We start from the raw sequence: 23,051 nt of genomic DNA on the forward strand, positions 1-23,051 counted from the left end.
GCACTTGACTGCTAACCAGAAGGCTGGCAGTTCAAACCCACCAGCCACTCCTTGAAAGGAAGATGGGGCAATCTACTTCCATAGTGATACTGCCTCAGAAACCCAAAGAGAGGTCGCTATGAGTCGGGTCCGACTCAACGGCACATAACAACAACAACAATTACAGATTGAAAGCAATTTTTTGAGGTATGTAGCACACGAGATACTTTTGTGCCTATTTTGATTTTTGCCATATTAGAAATGGGGACAGAGTAAAAAACTAGAACTTCAGGATTTTCTTTTCTTAGAAAAATAGGAACATTATTGCTTCCAAATGAATGTGTTCAAATTGTGCCAATCTGAAATTTCATTGCCTTCTTTCCAAAAGTAAAGGAGCTGTTAAGCACCATTCCCCTTTATTGTCAGTCCTTCACATGGAAGTGTGTTCCATGAATGACAGTTGCTTAAAGCAAGTTTCAGTCTGACATTCATTCTCATACCAATTTTACATTGAACACCTACTATATTCCTTCACTGTGTCAAGTGTAAGACACCAAAAACCTTGCACATTCTCTTTGTAAATGCCTTCTCTGTGTTTGAACCTTTCAGTTCAAATTTACATTTAGATGTGCTTCACCACACTGAATATAACAAACTTAGGAGCTCTGGTAACGTAGTGCCTAAAGCACTTGACTGCTAACCAGAAGACTGGCGGTTCAAATCCACCAGCCACTCCTAGGAAGGAAGATGGAGCAATCTACTTCCATAGTGATATCACCTTGGAAACCCAAGGAGGGGTCGCTATGAGTTGGTTCCGACTCGACAGCACATAACAACAGCAACAACAAAGCATCAGAAAGGGAGTTACATTCCCCAAGACAATAAATTTAATATTAATGGGATTATAACTAGAACAAGTAACATCATCATAAACATCCCAAGTAATATAATAAATCACCTAAAAAATTCACCTTTCTGAGAGTGTTATCCTGATTTAAAAAAAAAAAAAAAAAATCATTGGCAGCTTCTGCTTTCCCAAAGCCCAAACAGTTTTGAATTTATTTCTCTAAATAATCTCTTTCTAAGAATATCCAAGTGAAATCTGAGAAATATCTCTTAACACTGAAAATTTTTATTTTTACCTCAAGGGAGGGGTGCTCTTTGGAATCTTCACGTTGTTGTTGTTGTTATGTGCCGTCCAGTCGGCCCCGACTCCTAGCGACCCCTCCTTGGGTTTCCAAGGCAGTTATCACTATGGAAGTAGGATTGCCCAACCTTCCTTCCGAGGAGTGGCTGGTGGGTTTGAACTGCCAGACTCCTGGTTAGCAGTCAAGTGCCTTAGGCACTATGCTACCAGAGCTCCTTGGAATCTTCATAGAATATTATAATTTCTAATAAATCCAAACTCATCCAGTCTCATATCCCCCAGGACTAGTTTGTGGCCTGGATAATCTAAATAATATCACATTTCATCAGAGCCAAGATATCATCAATTTTAAAATACACCATTATTCTTTGTACCATAAGAAAGAAAAAAGACACTTGACATAGACAGTGTGATAGGAGACACTACACAAAGCTGGGACTCCAAGGGGTCACCACCTCTGTCTGGTGGTAAATGATTTAAAGACCAAAACATTTACATGTTTCAATCTTGGCATTTAGTAGAGGGGAGGAAAGAAATTCTTCATTAAGAATTCAAACCACAAGATGGCATGCATGCACACATGGGACTGAATTACACTATCAGTGTGGTCCCCAAAAAACTCAAATATTTAAAATGGTCTCAGGCCTAGTATGCCCCCCAGGTGATGAAGAAACAAGTGTTAATCTAGGCCAACAAACCTCACTTCAGAACTGTTAAATTGGAGGAAATGTGTCTTAATCCATCAAAAGTGCCTCTTATCTTCTAAACACCCAAGCCCTCTACAGAAGCACCATTCCCCATTCAGACTGCATGTTTTACAGTGCCCTTTCTCCAAGTGCCACATCATAATTTCCAAGGAATACTTAAGGAAGTTGGTCTTCCTCTAACCATTGGACTGGATGGATGTCCAAGGTTTGGAGTCCCATTCTCATGCAAAAATTCCTATCTTTACAACTGACCTGCTGCATCTCACTCTTTTCCTCACTTCGAATGGATTCCAGAGTAGTAAGCTTCAACTTTGGAGTCCCTGGGAGGTACAAATGGCTAACACACTCAGCTGCTAACCAACGTTTGGAAGTTCAAGTCCACCCAGAGGCACTTCAGAAGAAAGCCCTAGCGATCTACTTCTGAAAAGGCAAATGAAAACCAAACCAAACTCACTGCCGTCAAGTCAGATCCAACTTATGGCAACCCCTCCTTGAGTTTCTGAGGCGGTATCACCACGAAAGTAGATTACCCAATCTTCCTTCCGAGGAGTAGCTGGTGGGTTTGAACCACCAGCCTTCTGGTTAATAGTCAAATGCCTTAGGCACTACGCCACCAGAGCAGCCAGTGAAAATTTATGGAGCATAGTTCTACTCTAACATATAGGAGGTCACCAAGATTTGGAATCAACTTGATGGCACCTGGTTTTAATCTTCAAGCTCCCACTGGGTGAATATCTATTTTGATTAAAATGGCCAAAAAGACAATGAAACAGATAGAAGCAACAGTGACTAGCATGTGATCTTTAACCCATACAATTGACTGGTTAAAGGTCATTTCCATGACCAAAGACCCTAGGGCATCCAGTCCACTCATGATTACCTGCAGGATTACTTCCACATCCAACTTTACTTCTTTTATCCTGTACACTTACTAACTTCTTCAGTAGGTATGTGCTTAAAAAATGAAAACTAATTTTAGACTTAACCTTAAGTGAAACTTAATTAGGAAAGTGACTCATTTATAAGTTTCTTTTTCATCTTTTGTTACCTCCTGAAGTCAAGTGTTAGTGAAATTAGAATGAGCCTCTACTTTTCTTTCTTATCATGGGAGGTAATTGAGTTTGGTGATACAAGTGGAGACATCACACGTATTTATGTTCTAGTCTTAGAAGCTCAGATATGGTTTAATTGAGGTATTGATACTTATAAGTTGCTGTTGCTAGGTGCCATCAGTCAGTTTTGACTTATAGTGACCCCATGTGACAGAGTAGACTGCCCCATAGAAATTTCTTGACTATAATCTTTGCAGAAAGGAGCCAGGGGTGGGGGGCACAATGGTTACGCACTTGGCTACTAACTGAAAGCTTGATAGTTCAAACCCCACAGCTCTGCAGAAAAAGATGAGACAGTCTGCTTTGGTGAAGATTATAGCCTTGGAAACCCTATGGGGCAGTTCTACTCTGTCCTACAGGGTTGCTATGAGTCAAAGTTGACATGATAGCAATGGTTTTGGTTTAATCTTTATAGGTGCCAGGTCTTTCTCCTGCAGACTTCTAATGGTCAAATGGCACATCTCTTTATCTGACCCTTCCTAATTCTGCTTGAAAATCCCTTTTCTTCTTGCATTCTTTTCAAGTTTGAGATTTAGTGTTTTGACAAATAAACCTTTTACTCTTTATGGGTGTTTTTCGAAGAACCATGTATGTGTTACCTGGGTTATTTCATTCACTTGCAAAGTGTAGAGGAATTGCAAACCACACCTCTATCCAGCAGTAAGCCCTCATCTCATGGCCCAAGCCCCATGAGTGATCCAAACCTTTTTCCTTTTGTGTCTTCCAGTTGATTGCTTGGATCCTACCTGCTCCAGCCATGGGGTTTGTGTGAATGGAGAATGCCTTTGCAGCCCTGGCTGGGGTGGTCTCAACTGTGAGCTGGCCAGAGTCCAGTGCCCAGACCAGTGCAGTGGGCATGGTACTTATCTCCCTGACACGGGCCTCTGCAGCTGCGATCCCAATTGGATGGGTCCCGACTGCTCCGTTGGTAAGCTAAGAGCTTTTCTCCTTGCTTTTTCCAACACTCATGCCCTGTGTTCCTTCCATAAGCCCAGATGGATGGGAATCTACTCTTCACACTTAGCTTGGAATAAGGGGACTTTTGTCCATTGCATAGTGCCTTTCCTACTCTCTTCTCCTCAGTCATGGAGTCTGTGATCTCTGAAAGGAAAAAAAAAAAAAAAAACATGCAGGTTCTGTGCCTCGTTGGTTCCATCACAACAAATGGATGAGAGGCCGGGAGTTATGCTTCCATTTGCATTGTAGGTGTTCTTACGTACACTCCCTAAAGGTACCGGAAAACAAAACAGAACAATTCAGTCCCAGACAAATGGAGAAGAACGTCCTATAAAACAGAAAAGAGGCTCCCTTGGGGTGCTGTGTGAACATGTTATAAAGCTCCACAATACTCCAGTGACAGGAAAATAATGAAGTTGCGCTGTGTTCTTTATTTTCCTAAAATTAAGAGTGTGTTTCTTACCTCCCAAGTGACCTTAAAATGGAACAGTTCAACAGTTCAAGCCAGCCCCAACCTTCCCAAGCCCAGTTCCATTCACACTGACAAGTGCTGATCCGGGCACCAATCGTCATTCCGCCCCCTTCCTCTGGGTAGTGAGACAGCTGTCAGATTGCCATGGCAATTAGGAAGGGAGTATATGTGAAGCTTTGCCTACAATGGGAAAGAAATGAATATTTCATTCCAAAAAAAAAAAAAAAAAGAAAGAAAGGCAGTTCAAACGGGCTATTTTTTGATGTCTTCTCAGCCCACATGACTCCAGCTTCAACTCTGAGCTGGTGGTCCAGGCAAAGCTCTGAAGAGGAGGGGGGTGGTCCTAGATCCAAATCCCAGTTGTGCTGCAGATGTGCTGTGTGACTTTGTGTGAGTCACCAACCATCCTGGTCTGGTCCCCTTGCCCTGGCCTCCCCCTTTAGATTGTTGTAAGCATGAGTGTCTGGCACGTGCTTGTCCTCGAGTGAGAGGTCTGGAACGCCAGAGAGTGAATATCTGTCTGTCTGTCTCCTCCCAAACCACAAAAGACTTTGAGCTCCTTTGAGAAAGAGGCTGTGTAAACACAGCACAGTGATACTGGTCATCATTGCCACCAAGGTGCCAATCTGGGTAGTGGGTGGATCTGCAGTCATCATGGGGATAGAGCTGAGGGGTCCATAGCTGGCCTGCCTGGCTTTTGGTCAGTTCAGGCTATCAAGAGGCAAAAAACTCCCAGCTGACCAGGCATTAAGGATTCATAAAACATCTTTTCATGTGGATTCCTCCCAGTTAGCTCTGCCAAACTGGATGGGCACTGTCTGATGTGCTCCTAGGATGGTCTCAAGCTCTGGAACAGTGGTTCTCTCACTCTTCATGAGCATCCAAAACACCTGGCGGACTTGTTCCAACAAATTACTGAGCCCCACTACCAGGGTTTCTAAACACAGGTCCAAACAGTCACATGAGTTTGCATTTCTAACAAGTTCCCAGGTGATGCTGGTTCAATGTGGTCCTGGGGCCACCCTTTGAGAGCCAATGCTGTAGAAAAAAATATTAATGATAATGATTCATTCATAGCCAGCCAGCAGAGAGACAAGCCTCCAAAGAGGATGTAGCTGCCAGGCCACAGACCCTGCTCAAGGGCTCAAGGCCCTGAGTAAGGTCTGGCCTCCTGTGGAGAGTTTCGCCAGCTGTGGTGTTGAGCTGTAATCATTGTTTTTCTTCCAGAAGTGTGCTCAGTAGACTGTGGCACTCACGGCGTCTGCATCGGGGGAGCCTGCCGCTGTGAAGAGGGCTGGACAGGCGTAGCGTGTGACCAGCGCGTGTGCCACCCCCGCTGCATTGAGCACGGGACCTGTAAAGATGGGAAATGTGAATGCCGAGAGGGCTGGAATGGTGAACACTGCACCATTGGTAGGCAAACGGCAGGCACCGAAACAGGCACATATTGCTTTATTTTCATAAATCGTAGATCAATAGTGATGGTCGTGCATTGCCACCGGCTGTTCCTTCAGGGACACAGTGCTCCCCAACATTCCTGCTGCCTCTCCAAATCTCTCAAGGGATAAGGAAAGGAAAAATGTGAGGTCCCTGCTTGTTTCCAAAAGGCTTTCTTTTCTTTCCAGAATTCCAACTTGGGAGCAAAGGGACCAGATTAGACAAAATACACACACACACACACATCTGAAAGACTGGTCTTGGGAGGGGAAAATGCACATGCATGGGAAATGGTCAGGACCCGGAGGTTTCAAGCACCCTCAAATCACTGTGGACTGCAAATCTCCCCTTTTCAGACACCCCTAGATGACTGGATCACTGAATCCCTGCTTGCTGACAATCATGTGAGTGCATTCATTTAGACCAGCCTAGACGAAGGCAGGACTCCCAGGTTTCCTTGGTAGTCATGTTCCACTGTAATGAGCTTGGGCATCTTCTTGCTGTCCCCAGGCTTCCCCCTCAGGCTCCTGTCCCTCCCCATCACTGCTATCACCCCCAAGTGGCTTCTCCCCTTCTCCCCAGATCCCATCTCATGCTGTCTCAGCAAGTTCTCTGTATCACTTTCTTGACCAAGAATGTTGTTTAAAGGCTATTTTCTTTGTTAAGAAGTAATAGCTTTGAAGTATGTTTTTGTTTTTGTTTGCTTGTCATCATTATTGTGGTTTAGGGTAGGACACTACTTTATTGAATTAAATGTACCAAATAACCCCTTTAATTGAAGAGGTGGACACCCTTGCTCTTTGGTTGGCCAACACATCTCCAAGATAGTTTGAACTGTGCATCATTTTATCTACAAATTTTTGTTGTTGTTTAAATAACACCAGCCTAAGATTCATTTTGTGCCAAGCTGGCTAAGCCAGTTGCCTACAGAGAAACTCTCAGCAAAGTTTCAAACCAAACTACTGACTTCATTGAAGTTGCCTTTGATTCCAGTCATCGAGTTGGGATTGGTCTCCTCAGTCCTAGCCCCAAATCCCCAGCCATGGATCAGCACCTGGAGGAAAAGACAGGACCAGGAGTTTGCTCAGGGCTGAGCAAGAAACAGGGAAAGACAGTGCCAGGGCTTGCCTAAGAGGTCAGACTCAGTTTCCCATGCTGTTCATTTTGATGGTTAAGCAGAAATAAAGTAGATTCTGCTTTAGATTCCCATGCTCCATCTGATTGGTGATCCGAGGCACAGTGTGTAAATTAGGGCCACAACCATAGCACTGGGACCCTGCCGGGACAGTCAGTGGCAGTGAATTGTTTTTTCAGTCTCTCAGTGACACTCCAGATCCTTGCTCCCCACTCCCTGCCCATGCCGCCTCTTTCATCTTCAGTTCCCTGCAGAGTCTGAGGGATAATTCAGGAGACTTTCAAGGAAGGGATGTGCATAGCCCAATACTCTGATAACTTAAAATTCTTAATAGTAGCTTCCACTCATCAGGGGTGTTCCCCCTTGATGTATGTTTGCATGCCCAGTGTGATTTCAATAAACACCCTTGTTGCCTCCTCACAAGCAAAAAGCTCTTGCCAATCAGCAATCTTTAACTAGATCATCCTACCTTCTTTCAATTCACACAATCCAGCTTCACCTCCCCTTAGCTCTCCCTCTCCCACACCTGTCAGGGGCCTAGCTCCCACCATAGAGCCTGCTGATCATCTCCTACCTACAACCTGTCTTCACTCTGGAAGTAGCTCACAAAAGGACAGCCCAGATGGCCTAGAGCAGAGTTCAGCAAACCACAGCCTGTGGGTCGAATCTAGCCTACCAACTGCTTTTGTTCAACCCATGAGCTAAGAATAGTTTATGCATTTTTAAGAGTTGAAAACAAAATGTATGACACATGAAAATTATATGAAATTCCTTTCCCATTTTCATAAACACAGTGTGACTCAAGCACAGCCACACCCATTCAGTGACATATTATCTGCTTCCTCACTACACTGTAGCATTGAATAGTCACTACAGAGACCGCATGGCCCACAGAGCTCTTTGTTATCTGGCCTTTTACAGAAGTTTGCCGACCCCACAATTAGAGAGTTGTGCGAGTCTTGATGGAGAGAGAGGGAAACAGGGAGGCAGGTGAACCATGGCAGGTATCCATTAAGAAAAGGATACCAATTTTGGCTTGAAGGCTTATTAGAGAGACAGGAAGAAGGGTTAGATACTAGAGAGTTGAAGAGTAGAGAGAACAGTAGTTGAGTCAAAATGTTTGTAAGTCATTGGAAAATGAAATGGGAAGACCAAAATTCTGGTCTCAATAGAGAAAAGTGAGGATATTGCCAACAAGGGAACACAGGAGACATTTAGCTCAAGCTGTCCCATTGGGTGAGGTGAATTGAAAAATGTGTTTCTGCTATTTGAAGTGTTCAGTTGAAGTTTCATGTTTCCATGAGCTGACACATATGAGTTCTTGAGACATTGAGAAAGTGCCAATTCATATGCTGAGTACAACACCCCAAATAAAGAGGGTGATGGTCCAAGAAACTCTTTTATTCAGAACTCTTATCTCCTTTATGAGTCTGTGCTATGTAAGTGATAAAGATCTTTGCACCAAAGCCTTTTCTTGTGAGAAATTTGGGCTCCATGGTTTTATTAGTAGGAATGTACAGCTCTTAGTTACATTCACTGAGTTTTTCTCAAAAAGGAAAAAGCCAACTATACATTGGCTGGTAAGACTTGCTATTCAAAAACTGGAGAGATGTTCGTACATGCATAATTATTTCTTTTGCTTTTCAATTCTGGCCCCAGAGCTGTTTCATGGAGTTTTCGTCTTTTCTTCTAAGCAGACGCTCTGTCAATTCGTTTTAAGTAAATGCCACAATTTACAAGCACAGAAACATCCTCCTCCTCGGGGATACTGACAGTCAAAAGGAAAGGGAGGCTCTTTGGTCCTTTCCAAGCAGAGCTTCAAATGCTGTATTTTGAAAATAGAAAATAAATAAGAATGAAATGGCACCTTGTCGGCAAACAATAATGCATTAGGAGATTTGGGGTAAGGCAGAGAAGTGGGTGGTTAGTGTTGGGTACTTGGGTTGTCTGTGGCATATTTCCAAAAGGTCATAGTGAGGCACTTTCTTAGGGTCATTGCAAATAGTCAACCGAACAATTCACATCCGTACTGCAGATTGCATTTATTTTGCTGAAGGAAGCAAAAAGACATATAGAAGAAGAAAAAAATAATGAGGATAAAAACACAGACATTTAAAACACAGGCAAGTAGAAGCAGCAGAATCTATCCAATTTGTCCATATTTAGTCAAAAGCATTTCTGTAATTTCCAATAAAATTATTTATATTTGGAAATATAGTGGTTATTACTAGGGATTCAAATGTAAGTTATAACATTTCAATGTTAACTCTTAGAGCTAATTTATCAGACTGGATTCTACCAAGCAATGAGTTTTATATTACCTCTTCCTAACAAATTAAATACAAGATATGACCAAGACCTGCAGAACTGTATAGCTAAGAAATATACTTTGAGTCCAAATCAACCACAGTGCATGTCTATTTTTGGAATATATTAGCATTGCATAGATAGGTTTCAGTTTACTCTTATGAGTAAATCAGAATGTACATTGTGTGGTTAGAAGAGTTTTATTCTTTGAACACAATCCTAAAATGGGTTATTACTCCTATCACCCACCACCACCACCACCCCTTATTAATGCAGGGAGTTTAATTTCAAAAGTCTAACTAAAAGCTTTAACACATCAGGGCATGAAAAAACTATATGACTTTTATTAGATCAAAATCATTATGATCTATAGTAAGCATCTCTTACACTATGAAGTGATGAAGTTAATTTCAGTGTATTTTGTGAGCAGACAGTTGGGCAAAAACATTCACATTGTCAGGGAATGCATGGAGAAAAGCTAATTGTAAACTGATGATGGTTGTGATTATCTCCTGAATGTGGGCTGCTCAGGGTCCTTGAGTGGTGCAAATAGTTAATGTTCAGCTGCTCACAGAAAAGTTGTAGGTTCAAGTCCATCCAGATGCCTCAGAAGAAAGGTCTGGTAATCTACTTCTGGAAAAAAAAATTAGCCATTGAAAACGCTATGGAGCATAGTTCTGCTTTGACACATAAGGAGTCGCCATGAATTAGAATTGAATCCAACGCACCTGGTGGGCTGCCCAGATATCTTCTCTGAATGATACAAACTAACACACCCACAGAAAAAATCCTCCAAGGCTAGATATTTCCCCACCCTGTTTGATATCTAAGCAGTGTCTGTGATCATTATTCCAACCTGTTTATTTTGTCTATGTGGTCCCCACTTACCAGCTGTCTTTCAAAGTCATAAGGACCTGATCTCTAGGACTGTGTGGGGCTGAGTGATCTGCCCATGTGTCACAAGTCATAACAGTTTTCTTTTCCCTCAATCGCATTGGGGCCCTCCTATTTTTCCTCTTTAATTGGTTGGGGAAAGAAATAGGTTCTTGCGATGTTAATAAGGAAAATGAATCTTTACCCAAGGCAGAGCCAGCCGTGCGACAATCTGATGTGCTGATTAAGTGATTGTAATCAGATGTAGACAGGGTCATGGTCCAAGAGGGAGAGAGCTTAGGGGCTAGAGGGAACAGGTTGGGAAGAAAGTGACTATAAAAATTAACCAGCTTCAGTCTGGGTACAGCTGCTCCTGCATCTGATTCCAGTTTCATTCTGAGTTATGAAAACTTGTGGCTGCTATTGTCCTTGAACACTGGAGTTTTCATGACTCTACAATGAGATCAAGTTGAGATAGAATTAGCCACTGTGGAGCCATTCTTACCACCAGGGTCGTAGAAGCAGCTAATTCTCTGATAGGTTAATTAACCTATTTCTCCAGAGGCTCTTGTCATAGCCTGTCCTAGGAGCTCCATCTTTTTGAAGTGAAAGTCTGAAGTGACAGCCTTTCACTATTAAGGATTATGAGCACACTTAGAGCAGAGAGCAATAGGTGTTACACTGTTGATTTTTTCTCTCACGCAATTTGGCCAAAAAGTGAGCCTTCTCATTGCAGATCAGGAATCACCACATGCCCACAAGATGTCTATTGTCTGGGTCCATCTACCCAAGGTTTCCTACCCAAATCCAGAATAAAGACCAGAAGGTAGAATTTACAGGAACACATTTACACCTCATTACAAAAAAATGAAATGAGTTGTGAGATCCCCATCACTGGAAGTGTTTGCTTTCTTTCACTCTGTGTTAAAGACAGGTATCTATTATCAGTTAGAAAATACACTAGATAGACACAAGTCTCCCTTTAAATTTATGTCTCAACCACTCTGTGGTTTCAATGGAAATATTTTTTGTGTTGCTTCCTATGTAATTTATTAACATCTGTCCAAATAATTGTTGTTGTTGTTAGGTGCTGTCAAGTCAACTCCGACTCATAGCAACCCTATGTACAACAGAACGAAACACTGCCCAGTGCTACACCAGCCTCACAATCCTTGCTATACCTGAACCCATCATTGCAGCCACTGTGTCAATCCATCTTTTGGGGCAGCAAATCTCATTTTTTTCAACAGCTCTTACTCTTACATGTTTTCTTTTTGAGTCTAGAATCTTCCTACTCAAATGCTTACCTAGGAGTTTCTGTTCCAAGAGTTCCAAACAGTTTCGAGTTCTTTGCTTTTGTGAAGTCAGTAACACCTCAGTTCGAGCTATTTGCTTGTGGGGTCTGGTCCTGTAAGTGTGGGGCATCAACCAGTTGCTCTGAAACATTAAGAAGAAGGTACAGAGAAGGTCCCAAGTCACTGCTTCCCTACAGAACTTACACCAAGAATTCTTCTCTTCATATTTTTTCTAATGGGAACTAACCCACCTACTTTGGCCATGTTGTCAGAAGGGACCATTCCCTGGAGACGGACATTATGCTTGGTAAAGTGAAGGGTCAACAAAAAAGGAAAAGACCCTCAACAAATGGATTGACACAGTGGCTGCAAGGATGGGCTCAGGCATAGCAAATATGTGAGGCTGGCACAGGACCAGGCAGAGTTTCGTTCTGTTGTATATGGGGTTGCTATCAGTTGGAGCCAAATCTACGGCACCTAACAACAACAACAGTAGATAATGAGTACGCTGTAACCTGAGCTTTTACAGATAATCAAAGTTCCTTCCAAACTTACAATTCTAGGATCCCACTATGTGTACTAAAGGCAAAGATACAGCAAAAAAGGCCCTACAAAGCTGAAGCCCTGTAGATATTTGTGACAGACACTTTTCTCATCATGTTCTTTCTGTGTTACTCTGGTGTCATGAAAAAAAAAGATTTGCCAAGGAAGGGAGAGGTTTGGGTCCTAGGCTTGATTCTGCCTAAAACATTCTGTGTGTCCTTGGACAAGTCACTTAACCTTCCTAGCTTCAATTTCTTCATGGGACAAAATTATTGACCACATAATTGCTTTCTAGATTATAGTACACAAACATGAGATAATTTTGTTCAAGTACAAAGATGTTTCATTGAGTAGTTATGTAGGGTTTTTAAAATAAGTATTAGGAAAAAATGTAACTAGCACATCAAACTTATGATTCTACAGGTATTATCGCTTAGGGATATGGCTAAAGTAGGTAGCGATGTTAGACCAAAGTAAATTTAAAGAAAACTATTAAGTAAATAACAGTCCAGATAGTGCAAATATCACAAATGCAGTATGTGATTGACTGAATTTAGAGTATGCTTGAATGAGATGATCTCTAAGGACCTGTCCATTTCTAGGATTTTATTACTTTTGATGCAAAATCATATAAATGAGCCACTCTACTCAGTCAAGCCTTTTTCTCTTCTGCAAGTGGTGGTCAATATAGGTTCCCCTAATATGCACTAAAGACTTTGCATTAAAGGACAGACACAGCTTTGGCCTGGCTGAAGCATTGTTGCATTGTTGAAGGTAGTGAATCATGCCTTTTTGTTAGTTTATTTGTTTATTGCTCACTGCAGATCCAATTAATATCTGGTTTCCTTAGGAAATCCTTTTGTACATTAAAAAAGTACTTTGCAGGGTTTGAGTAACCATGCCCCACTTTATCCATTTATATTTGTATTTTTAATTAAAAAAGAAAGAAAGAAATGTTCTTAAAGATTCACCTATCTGCATTCACTTCGCTTAGATTCAAGGCAGTGCAAACATAAAAACGAAGCACTTAAGAACATAGGCTTTCATGTCAGTCTACATAAGATCAAATCCTGGCAGGTTTCCTGACCCCTGTGGGCCTCAGTTTCTTCGACTGTACTGGGTTGTATGTAAAGTGCTTGGCATAGTACCTACCATAAAGTAAGAGCCAAATAAATATGACCTAATGTCATCATCCTCACCCACACCAGCACTATCGTTATCTAGTATCAATGTAAAATAAATTACAGGACAAGGGAGAATCTTCACAATAAACTTCTCATTAAGACATGTCCACCACCTACAACCTCCTTTTCACACATCTGACTGCAGCCTATCTAGCAGTTAGTAGCACTCAAAAATAACACCTACCTCCTATTCATTTCTCAAGCTAAAGCTTGTTCTGCAACCTTAAATTTGCTTGCATCTGGGTCTTGCAAAGAAATATAAACTGCCTCTCTTACCTAGAATTGAACCTGTTTATTTTACAAAACAAAGAAATATAAACTGCCTCTCTTACCTGGAATTGAACCTGTTTATTTTATAGAAGAGTCCAGATTCTATGTGGTATCAAATTCCTGAAAATTCTTATGTTTAAAAAAAAAAAAAATGCTGCCTAGTCAATTCCATCTCCTGGTGACCCTTTGTATGTCAGAATAGAACTGTGTTCCCTAAGGTTCTCCAGGGTTAACTTTGGACCACCCTGCCTTTCTTCCCAGGCACCTCTGGGTGAATTCAAACCTCCAACCTTTTGGTTACCAGGCAAACATGGTAACCATTGCACCATCCAGGAAGTCCATCTTTATGTTACTAGAGCCTTATTATGAAATTGAGGTTGACTACTTTTATCCAAAATTTCACAAACTGGACATTTTGGCTATATTCTGGTAGAGCCAAGAGATCTGTGAAAATTTCTTTTTAATTCTGGGTTTTGTTTTTATAAGTACAGTTCAAGAGATAAAACCTCTTATTTGAAGTGTTATTTTGAAATTCTGTAATCACTGAATAGAATAAAACTTTACTTTTTGAAGTCAGTGTTTCTCAAGTTAAGGACAACAGATATATTCTTGAAGAGTTTGAAAGGACACTATGTTCTCCTTTAAGAAGGAATCTGGCATTTCTCAGTTTGAGGATGCTGCCTACTCAGGGTTCCATAGAACACACTGTCCTGTCCTCTCTTTTTCTTACACCATATTCTTCCACATGACTCTGAGTTCCAAGATTATATTTGTACTGGCCCTGGATGGCGCAAACAGCTTGCATTCAACTACTAACAGGAAGGTTGGTGGTTCAAATCCATGCATTGATGCCACAGATGAAAGACCTGGTGATCTGGTTCTATAAAGATTATAGCCAAGAAAATTCTACTGTATAACACATGGGGGTCAGTACAAGTCTGAATTGGCCCAAAGGCAACAGGGTTTTTTGTTTTGTTTTGTTTCCTTTGTATCAAGGAGGGAGGAGCCAAGGAGACCCAACTTTGACACAGTTGAATGGCATACATGCATTTTGGAGAATCAAGACTCTCACTGATACTCAGCCCTATAAACTTCACAATTACCCTCATTCTTCCCATGCTGCAATAGGTTGGCTCCTTGGAGCATGACCCATGTGGAACATCTGGAGATTCTATGCAATTCCTTGACTCATCTCCTGGGTGATCAGGAGCCACATAGGGCATCCCAGATGTTCACGTAAGAAACAGATTTTGCATTTCCTCCTAAGTTGCCTGCCTAATGGGTATATCTTTTACCAACCCTCTTCCTTCATAGTATTTGATTTCAAGAGCCCTTTTTTAAAAGACTTGCCTTTCCTGCCTTTGGTAAATAGGGTGTAATCATTTTGAAGACCTGCCAGTCAAAGGTGGGGCATATTGCTTGTGTCCTAATCCTTTTTGTCGTGCATTTCTGTGAATCTTTATAATCAGGCATGCAGAAGGCCAACATATCATTGCCCATCTCTGAGTTTTTCTCTTCATGGGCAATAAAGGAAACACACACACACACACACACAATAACTCCTGAAGAAATAACTAGAGAAATTTAAATATCCCATCATAACCATTCTTGGGATAATTAGGATGGATTAAATTACAAGAGAAAATGCGTTTAGTTAATCACTCCCCTAATTAAAAAAATATCTCTAGTTTTAAGTAAAGTGTTTGTTTTTAAAAACATATTTTCATTGTAATCAGTGAGGGAGAGGCTTATTTGGTCCTCAGTGATATGATACGACATCTGCAAAGTAATTAAAAGCTACAGTCAGAGATTTTTGGTTATTATGATCCTTAAGAAGTCAGACCAGTTCTTTTCTTATGGCTGTCTGCATGGGATTCATGGCAAACTACCTCATTCATGGTCCATGGTGGCATTATTCTCTTTCTATCCCAGTTTGTTGAAGATGTGGTTGATGCCTGTTTTCCAACCAGAAATGAATGGTTAAATGAAAAAATTCACTCAGCAGAGGTTTAATATACTTTTCCAAATGAGCATGGGTAGTAGTCAAAATGAGATGGACAGGTGACACAAGGTGTTTTCGATACAGACTAGGAACACACTTCTGCCCTTCACAAGTTATTCTAACACTGACAGGACCCAAAGTACCCCAAGCTCTATGAAACTATCTCACAAAGAATCCATTAACATCTCCTCTCTAATTTCAAGGCTCCTCCCAACTGCAAAGCTCACTCCTACTCTCACTCTGAATGTTTCTAGAAGATTCCAGGGGTGTCTCATATGTTCATGTTTAGTCCAACCACATTCTTCATGCTCGGTCCCCTCGTTGAAGCCTGCTGCCTACAAAATTCACTCAAGGGGAACCCTACAGCACTTCCCCTACAGCCAGTGTCCATGCCAGGTGTGTGATCCCTAGCATCCAACATGTACTCCTTAGTGCCCACACTACTGAAGTCCTACTGTGCTTTGCAGAGAGGGAGGGCACACCACACCCCCACACACTGTGGAATTTATCACCTGGAACCCACAGTAGCTGAGCTACATTCCACGTTCTTTTGAGAAAATGTTGTTGTTGTTACTATGTGCCATCGAGTCGGACCGACTCATAGCAACCCCTCCTTGAGTTTCACAGGCAGTATCACTACGGAAGTAGATTGCCCAACCTTCCTTCTGAGGAGTGGCTGGTGGGCTTGGACCACCAGACTTCTGGTTAGCAGTCAAGTGCCTTTAGGCACTCTTCATTTTTCTTGCCTATAGTCCCTCTCCCTAGATCTTGCCCCAAGGCTGAGCTGTGGAATAGAGCCCACAGAGTCTTTTGTTTCCTCTCTTCCTCCCACCCTTACACACCCTTGCAAACCAGGGAATGATAGGGGATGCTTACAATTTCACCCAGCATAGCCAGTGGTCTGCTTACATGCAGTAAGGACTCCTATATTTACACAATACAGTCTGTAAATCTGACAATGTATATTCCTTCTCATGTAGATTAAAGGCTGCCTCCATTTTCAGCCAGCCCAACTGCAAATAAAAGAGCCCTGTGATCTTCTACCTTCATAGTCATTGTGCAGCAGGAGGAATGGAGAGGAAACTGTTTTCCTATGTCCTAGACTCCAGGTTCCAAGCAGTTTCTGGCATGGCTCCCTCTAGTCATGCATAAGACCCAGCACTGTGTGTCAAACCATACATCACAAAAGCTACATCCTGCCAGACCTCAGAGAAAGGAAGGGTTAACCAGCGTTTTGGAGACAGAAAACCAAAAATTAGTTGCTGGTGACACAAGGCGACTCCCTGTGTCTCAGAGCAGAGCTATGCTCCACAGAGTTTCAATGGCTGACTATTTGGAAGTAGATCACCAGACCTTTCTTCCAAGGTGCCTCGAGGTGGACTCAAACCTCTGACCTTTCAGTTATCAGCTGAGCATGTTAAAGATTTGTACCAGCCCCGCATAAGTGTTTGTTGTCCAGGAGCAATTAAAAGAGCTAAGAGTCCTGGACCGCAAATTCCAAGTTTAGCAGCAGCACCTGGTCAAATCACAATGAAGTTGATTAGATCTTGCCCCCGGAAGGGTCATCTGTCTAAAGCTATCAGCAGAGTGATGGACTGTGATAAGTGTGAATTGCATTTCTTTGTTTTTCAAATTATCCTTGAACTTCAAGAAGGATTGCCAGACAGCCTTGTCTCGTTGTCTAAAAACAAATTCCAGGGGGTGGGGAGGCCCCAAAATTATAAAATAACCACCTCACAAGCACAGAGGAAACATTCCGGCCTGATTTTATTCCAGCAAGTTAGCAAGTTTCAATCACTGGTCACGCTACTGCATCCGAAATACACTCTCCCTAATGACAGAAAGCTCAAAGCAGTGGCTCCGGCTTTGCAGAGTGTCCTGGCAACAGAACTATGAGATTGTTTCTCTCCGTTTCGTTTGGTGTGCGAGCCCAGGAAGCCCAAATGTCACTGATGATTGCAATTCCCGTGAATAGGGAGAGAGATTGAAGATATCGGGGGAGGTGAGAGAAACTAGCTCTCTTCGATTAATCCAGGGAATACAGGCAAGTCGAGCTAAGTCCCTTAAGCATGTTGCTATCCACTTCTCACCATACTTTGAATATGAACTGATTTAACTTTTTATTTCCATTTAATGGAGCCAGGAAAGATCTGTATCCATTCACTTACAGACCTTCTCTCTGGGGGTCTAATACAGGAAATGTTATCATATCAAGGAGAAACCTAGCACGGAAAATAGTACACCCAGAATTAAGCAGGTTGGAACACATAATACACACTGATACTCACTCTAAACTCTCAATGGCTCTCCAATTTTATTTCAAAAATACAAAATCTTCCTTTTTGCTAATTTCCAACAATTAACATCCATTGTTAGAGTAAGTGTTGTAAACTCAGGGGCAGGGCCAGCACAGGAAAAACAGTACCAAAGGGATTAAGCACATGGGCTTTGGAACCCAACAGGCTGGCTTCATTCAAATCCAGCCTCTACCCACTTGAGTGGGTGACTTTTGACAAGTTATTTTATCTTTAATGTTGTTGCTGTTGTTATTAGCTGCCATCAAGTTGGCTTGGGCTCATGATAAGTCCTGTCCTGTATCCATGATCTTCAATATGTTTGAGCCCATTCTTCAATAAGCCTCAATTTTTCCCATCTGTAAATCTGGAATAGTAACATCTATGTCCTACTGTTGTGAGGACTAAATAAGGTCTCATTTGTATAGCATTTAGCACAGTGCTTGATGGTCCACAAATATTAGATTGGGAATAGCTAACAATGCACGTCTCCCATAGTTTCTCCAATCTGCCTCAGTGAGTGAAGAGTTTAGAGAGCAGTAGAAATAGCATACAGCCACACCAAGTATGGAAAGGAGCCCAAAACTCCAGAAGCAGAGGTCAGGGGAGATAAACCTCATGTGTTAGCCCAGCTGTTCTGTGTCCTGCTCCTATTTCACTCTACCAGGAGATGCTCACAGGGACACCTGGCTTCCATTCCTTAAAGGGAGAACATAGGGAGCAAACTATAGAAATGGTCTATTTAGGATCCAACTGCCAGCTCCAGGAACCAACCAAAGCCATTGCCGTCAAGTCAATTCTGACTTAAGGTGACCTCATGTGTTACAATCAAACTGCACTCCTTAGGGTTTTCTTGGCCTTAATCTTTACAGAAGCAGATTCCCAGAACTTTTTTCCTGAAACATTGCTGGGTGGGTTCAAATTGCCAAACTTTAGATTAGTAGACCAGGGCAAACCGTTTGTGCCACCCATGGATCTTAGCTCCAGGAATAGGGATATTACAAACATAAGAAATCCACTTAACTCTCTCCTGTACCATGTCTGAGCTCCACACCTCTTCTATCTGTTTCCAGCTGAGCAATGACGACTATTTTCATGCACCCATGAAACCTTTATTGAGCACCTAATGTGCACAACACTGTGCCAGGTACAGCACCAGCACCCTCTGCCTGAGTTTTGCTGGGGCAGCAGGAGCAACACAGAAGGGGTTTGCAGCACTACAGCAGGGACGGGTGCAGTCTGAGCAATTGTCGACCGCAATTGTCTTTTTTACCCACGAGACTCTGCTGCTGTCTAACCCATGACCCTCCTCATAGTGTTTCTGCCAATAATTTTTGGTTAATTTTTCAACATGTCCTTTGCTCACAGCTTCCCAAAGAGATCAGTGTAAGGATGGGAGCCCTTCACTTCAAATAATAGTTTATGTTCATTTGTAACACAATGTAATTACATAAAAGAAAGCAGTCAGGTATCAAGCTGTGTGGATACACACAAATGACTCCATCATAAGTGTTAATATTTCCTACAACGGAGGAAATTTAGTTAAATCAAATGAAGATGGCAACTCATTAAAATTTGATTTTCCCTCCTATCCATTTTTATCTTTTAATCCTCCTTATATGGTACAGCTTGTTTTGTTAAATAACACTCATTAATTAAATCTCATCTTCTCTTAGCTATATCTATATTTTTATTTATTATGAAAACCTTCAGATGCTTATGATCTAATTTAGTTGGATTACTTCTTGGACATCTCTAAGTAAGGAAACCTTGAGCTTTTAAGGAGGAATTACTGGCAAGGGGAGGGAGTGGGAAAAAGGAAGTTCTCTTCTCATTTTCCACTGGTGGTGGTTGGGAAGGCTTTTGCTGTGTAGGAGGAGTTGGCCTAGATTTGGGTAATGAAGGTACTATGAATTCAGGACAGAAGCCCTGGTGGTGAAATGGTTAAGTGCTTGGCAGCTAACAGAAAGTTCAGTGGTTGGGACACACTATCCACTCCACAGAAGAAAGATGTGGCAGTCTACTTTCATAAAGATTTACAGCCTTGGAATCCCTATAGAGCAGTTCTACCCTATACTATAGGGTTGCTATGAGTCAGAATCAACACAGCAGCACCCAGAAACACCACATGAATTCAGAATCTTTGTTGACTTCGGGAAAGGGGAGGGAGGACAGAACTCATAGAAAGAGTTGTAAATTCAAAAATCCTTACATGAGTAAGGCAAGAACAACATGAGTGAGTGCAATGGACAGGATACAAGGCAAGAGGAAGTGGTAGCAAACTGGGAAGTGTATGCTTATCCACAAAGGGTAGACACACCCAGCTCTAGTTGAACATTGCCCGGTAGAAATTTGGGTGTCATTTCACCAAAATCTCCAATATCACAGTAGAAGGCAGAAATCAGGATTGTTACACATACTCTCTGTTTTGGATTGAATTATGTTCCCCAAAAAATATGTATTGGAATCCTAACCCCTTTAGATGAGGATGTAATCCCATTTGTAACTAGGGTTTCCTTTGTTATGTTAATGAGGCCAATCCAGTGTAGGGTGAGTCTTAAACCTAATCACATCTGAGATATAAAAAAAAGCAGATTAGGCACAGAGATAAGCAAGCACAAATAGGGGAGAGAGAGATGCCCCCTGGAAATTGCCAAGGAACCAAGAAACTCCAGTCCTGGAGAAGCTGAGACAAGGATTTTTCCTCAGAACTGACAGAGAGCTTCCCCTAGAACTGTGCCCTCCATTCAGACTTTCAGCCTCCTAAACTGCAAGAAAATTTATTTCTCTTTCTTAAAGCCACCCACTTGCTATATTTCTGTTACAGAACTGCTAAGGAACTTACACAGTCTCCCAAATTTCAAATGTTGGCAAGCAATTCAAACTATCTTAAAACACCTCACAGGCCATTGAATCAAAACTGAGCATGCAATGCACAGCTTCCTTGCAGCCACTTGACACCTCCAGTGCAAGATGAGTTTTGAATTAGGAAACATCATTTGCCTGGATTGTGACTGGGACAGCTTTGGCTTCTTCTGTTTTATGCCCCAACTCTCCTTGGTGACTGGTTTAAGCTGGTGGGAGTCTCATTACCATGGTACAATGGCAATCCTTTGCACTTACATGGTGAATTTTCTCTAAGGAGCTCAAAAGACTTTGTGTTGCCTCAGTAAACCTCACAGCAAGCCTGTGAGGCAGGCAGGTAGCTATTGCTCTAAACAATGAGCAGCAAAAGAGAGCATTTTACACAAGGCAGCTAGGTTGACTCTGGTTTAAATCCAGGGGTCCATACAGTTGCCAAATACAGCATTCAAGAAACATGGGGAGGATTTCCCACTACCACCTCCTCTGCCCCCCTTCTTGGCTCCTTATTTTCCTTCCATCTGTTCCAGTTGACAGCAAAGCCCCAAATCTCAACAATAAATACAAGCACACTGAGCCAGTGACTAATTCCTGTTGTGCGTGTGAGTGTGTGCACGTCTGTGTGTGCATGCATGTGTGTACCCCCATCTAACTTCCCGGCAGGCCCAGCATGGTACACCTGCACCCATTACAACATGTCTCTGCATTGGTCATTGGTCTAATGCCATGCTCTGAAATGCTATTGTTGCAAATGTGCAAGACCTAGAAACTCCGAATGGGTATCCTCAGGACGCTGGATCCCTGCATCTTATTAACAGTGCCTAATAATTCATGCTGCTTGGGGCCACTATGTCCCTTTCTCTTCCCTAGCCTGCTAGAACTGCAACTATGAAAGAGAAGTCTTTCCATAGACAGTTGTCATGTACACCTTCTCCCTGGCTACAATGGATTAACAGGCGTGACCATAGAAAACAGCCATAATCAAGGCTGGAGTAGTGCAGTGGAGGGGAACAAGGGTCCTTTCTACGTTGCCTTGGGTAGAACACCCAAGTCAGTCTGACTGAAAAGTGATTAGAGCTCTTGGCTTAGTCACACTGCTTTGCTACACAGGCCCCCTGCCCTGCCCCTTCTCCTCTGCTTCATGGCCATGTTCACTCTACTTCTGCTCTACTCAGGGGAATTCCTTGGGCTTTGCAAGCATGACACAGAGATAAGACTCCAGTCCTGAAATGTAAACCTCTTGATCTGTTTCCCAGGACAGCACAGCAGAAATATCTTCCGTTTTCTAATTGCCTTGCTATCCCTTCCAAATTGTCTCAGATCAGGTTACTGATTCCTGGGAACAGTTCCCAGCATGATCTTCTAGTAGAATCATTCACATCCTCTGCATGTGGGCATGCCATAAACATCCTTCAGAGGCAGATGTGAACCCAGAGAACCACCTGGCCATTTTAAATGCATGTAATGGAGGTAACTAGACTCATTGACATTAGAACTATAGCGGCTGACATAACCACCAGCTTCCCATCTGATCCAGTGAGTCAGGACACTCTTCTTTGAGAGTCAAAGGAATCTGCCTTTTCCAGGGATGAACAGTTTAATTATCCCATGGAAAAGCATTGGAAATCCCTCCTTGATCTAGTCGGAACCAGGAATTGATTAAGCATTCTGAATCAAGCATGATGTTTGTGTTCATCCCAGTAGGTCAAAATCAATACTGAATCTTTAAAAGATGTGTAGATTTAAAAAAAAAAAAAATTCTTTATATATTGAGCAGATAAGGAAGTGACTTTTTTTGCTACCTTGGGAGGAATCAACTTTTGCTTTCCACTTGGCTATTCAGAGTGGAAGCTGTGCCCGCTTTCAAAGGTCAGCTGAGGAGGCTCCTCTTTATCTTCATTCATCATGCCTATCAAAGTATCAGACAGATCAATCATAATTTGTATTTCTCACACACATACACAAACATACCTTCTTGGGAGTTAAAGGGGCATGATGTTGAGGACTTCTCTGTCATAACAGCCTCAGGGTGACATTTGAAATTCAAGAACATCAGGGAAACCACACACATCTTCAGCGCTGCCAAGTCCGGTGAAACCAACAAGAGTCATGCTGCATAGCGTGTAGACAGCTCTGACAGAGCATGCCAGTGCAGGCGACCCTCACAACAGGTCTGCGGCAGATTCCAGCCCACAAGGCTAAGCCAGCCTTCCAGTTAACTTGTCAAGTAAGTTGGTGAAACTCAGGGAGACCCACTGGTCATCAGAGAGTTTGGCCACCAGAGATTTCAGTTCCAGCCCTGCTCAGGTTTTGTCAGAAGTTGAGGTGAAATTCCAGGGTGGGCTAAGTTCATAGCCAGACCAAAAGTTACTCTAAGTCGTATCTGTCCAACTGGTCTCTCTCTGTGTACTGGGTCGGCTTTTTCTTGACATTTAAATTTCTGCTCTCATCACCAGTAAGATTATGTTACGCTAA

At 42.2% G+C, this 23,051-nt stretch overlaps 1 protein-coding gene across 1 annotated transcript in view; it reads left to right on the top strand.

Annotated features, from left to right (window-relative positions):
• TENM2 (teneurin transmembrane protein 2) overlaps positions 1–23,051 on the top strand; it is a 1,334,042-nt gene that overhangs the window by 1,158,261 nt on the left and 152,730 nt on the right. The window contains exons 11-12 of the mRNA XM_042780802.1: positions 3,673–3,873; positions 5,602–5,787. Coding sequence (XP_042636736.1) covers positions 3,673–3,873; positions 5,602–5,787 — 387 coding nt within the window. The remainder of the gene's footprint in view (positions 1–3,672; positions 3,874–5,601; positions 5,788–23,051) is intronic.

This window comes from Orycteropus afer, unplaced genomic scaffold (assembly GCF_000298275.1).
Source record: "Orycteropus afer afer isolate SDZICR_OR568_19922 unplaced genomic scaffold, OryAfe1.0 scaffold00062, whole genome shotgun sequence".
In the NCBI taxonomy this organism is placed as follows: Eukaryota; Metazoa; Chordata; class Mammalia; order Tubulidentata; family Orycteropodidae; genus Orycteropus; species Orycteropus afer.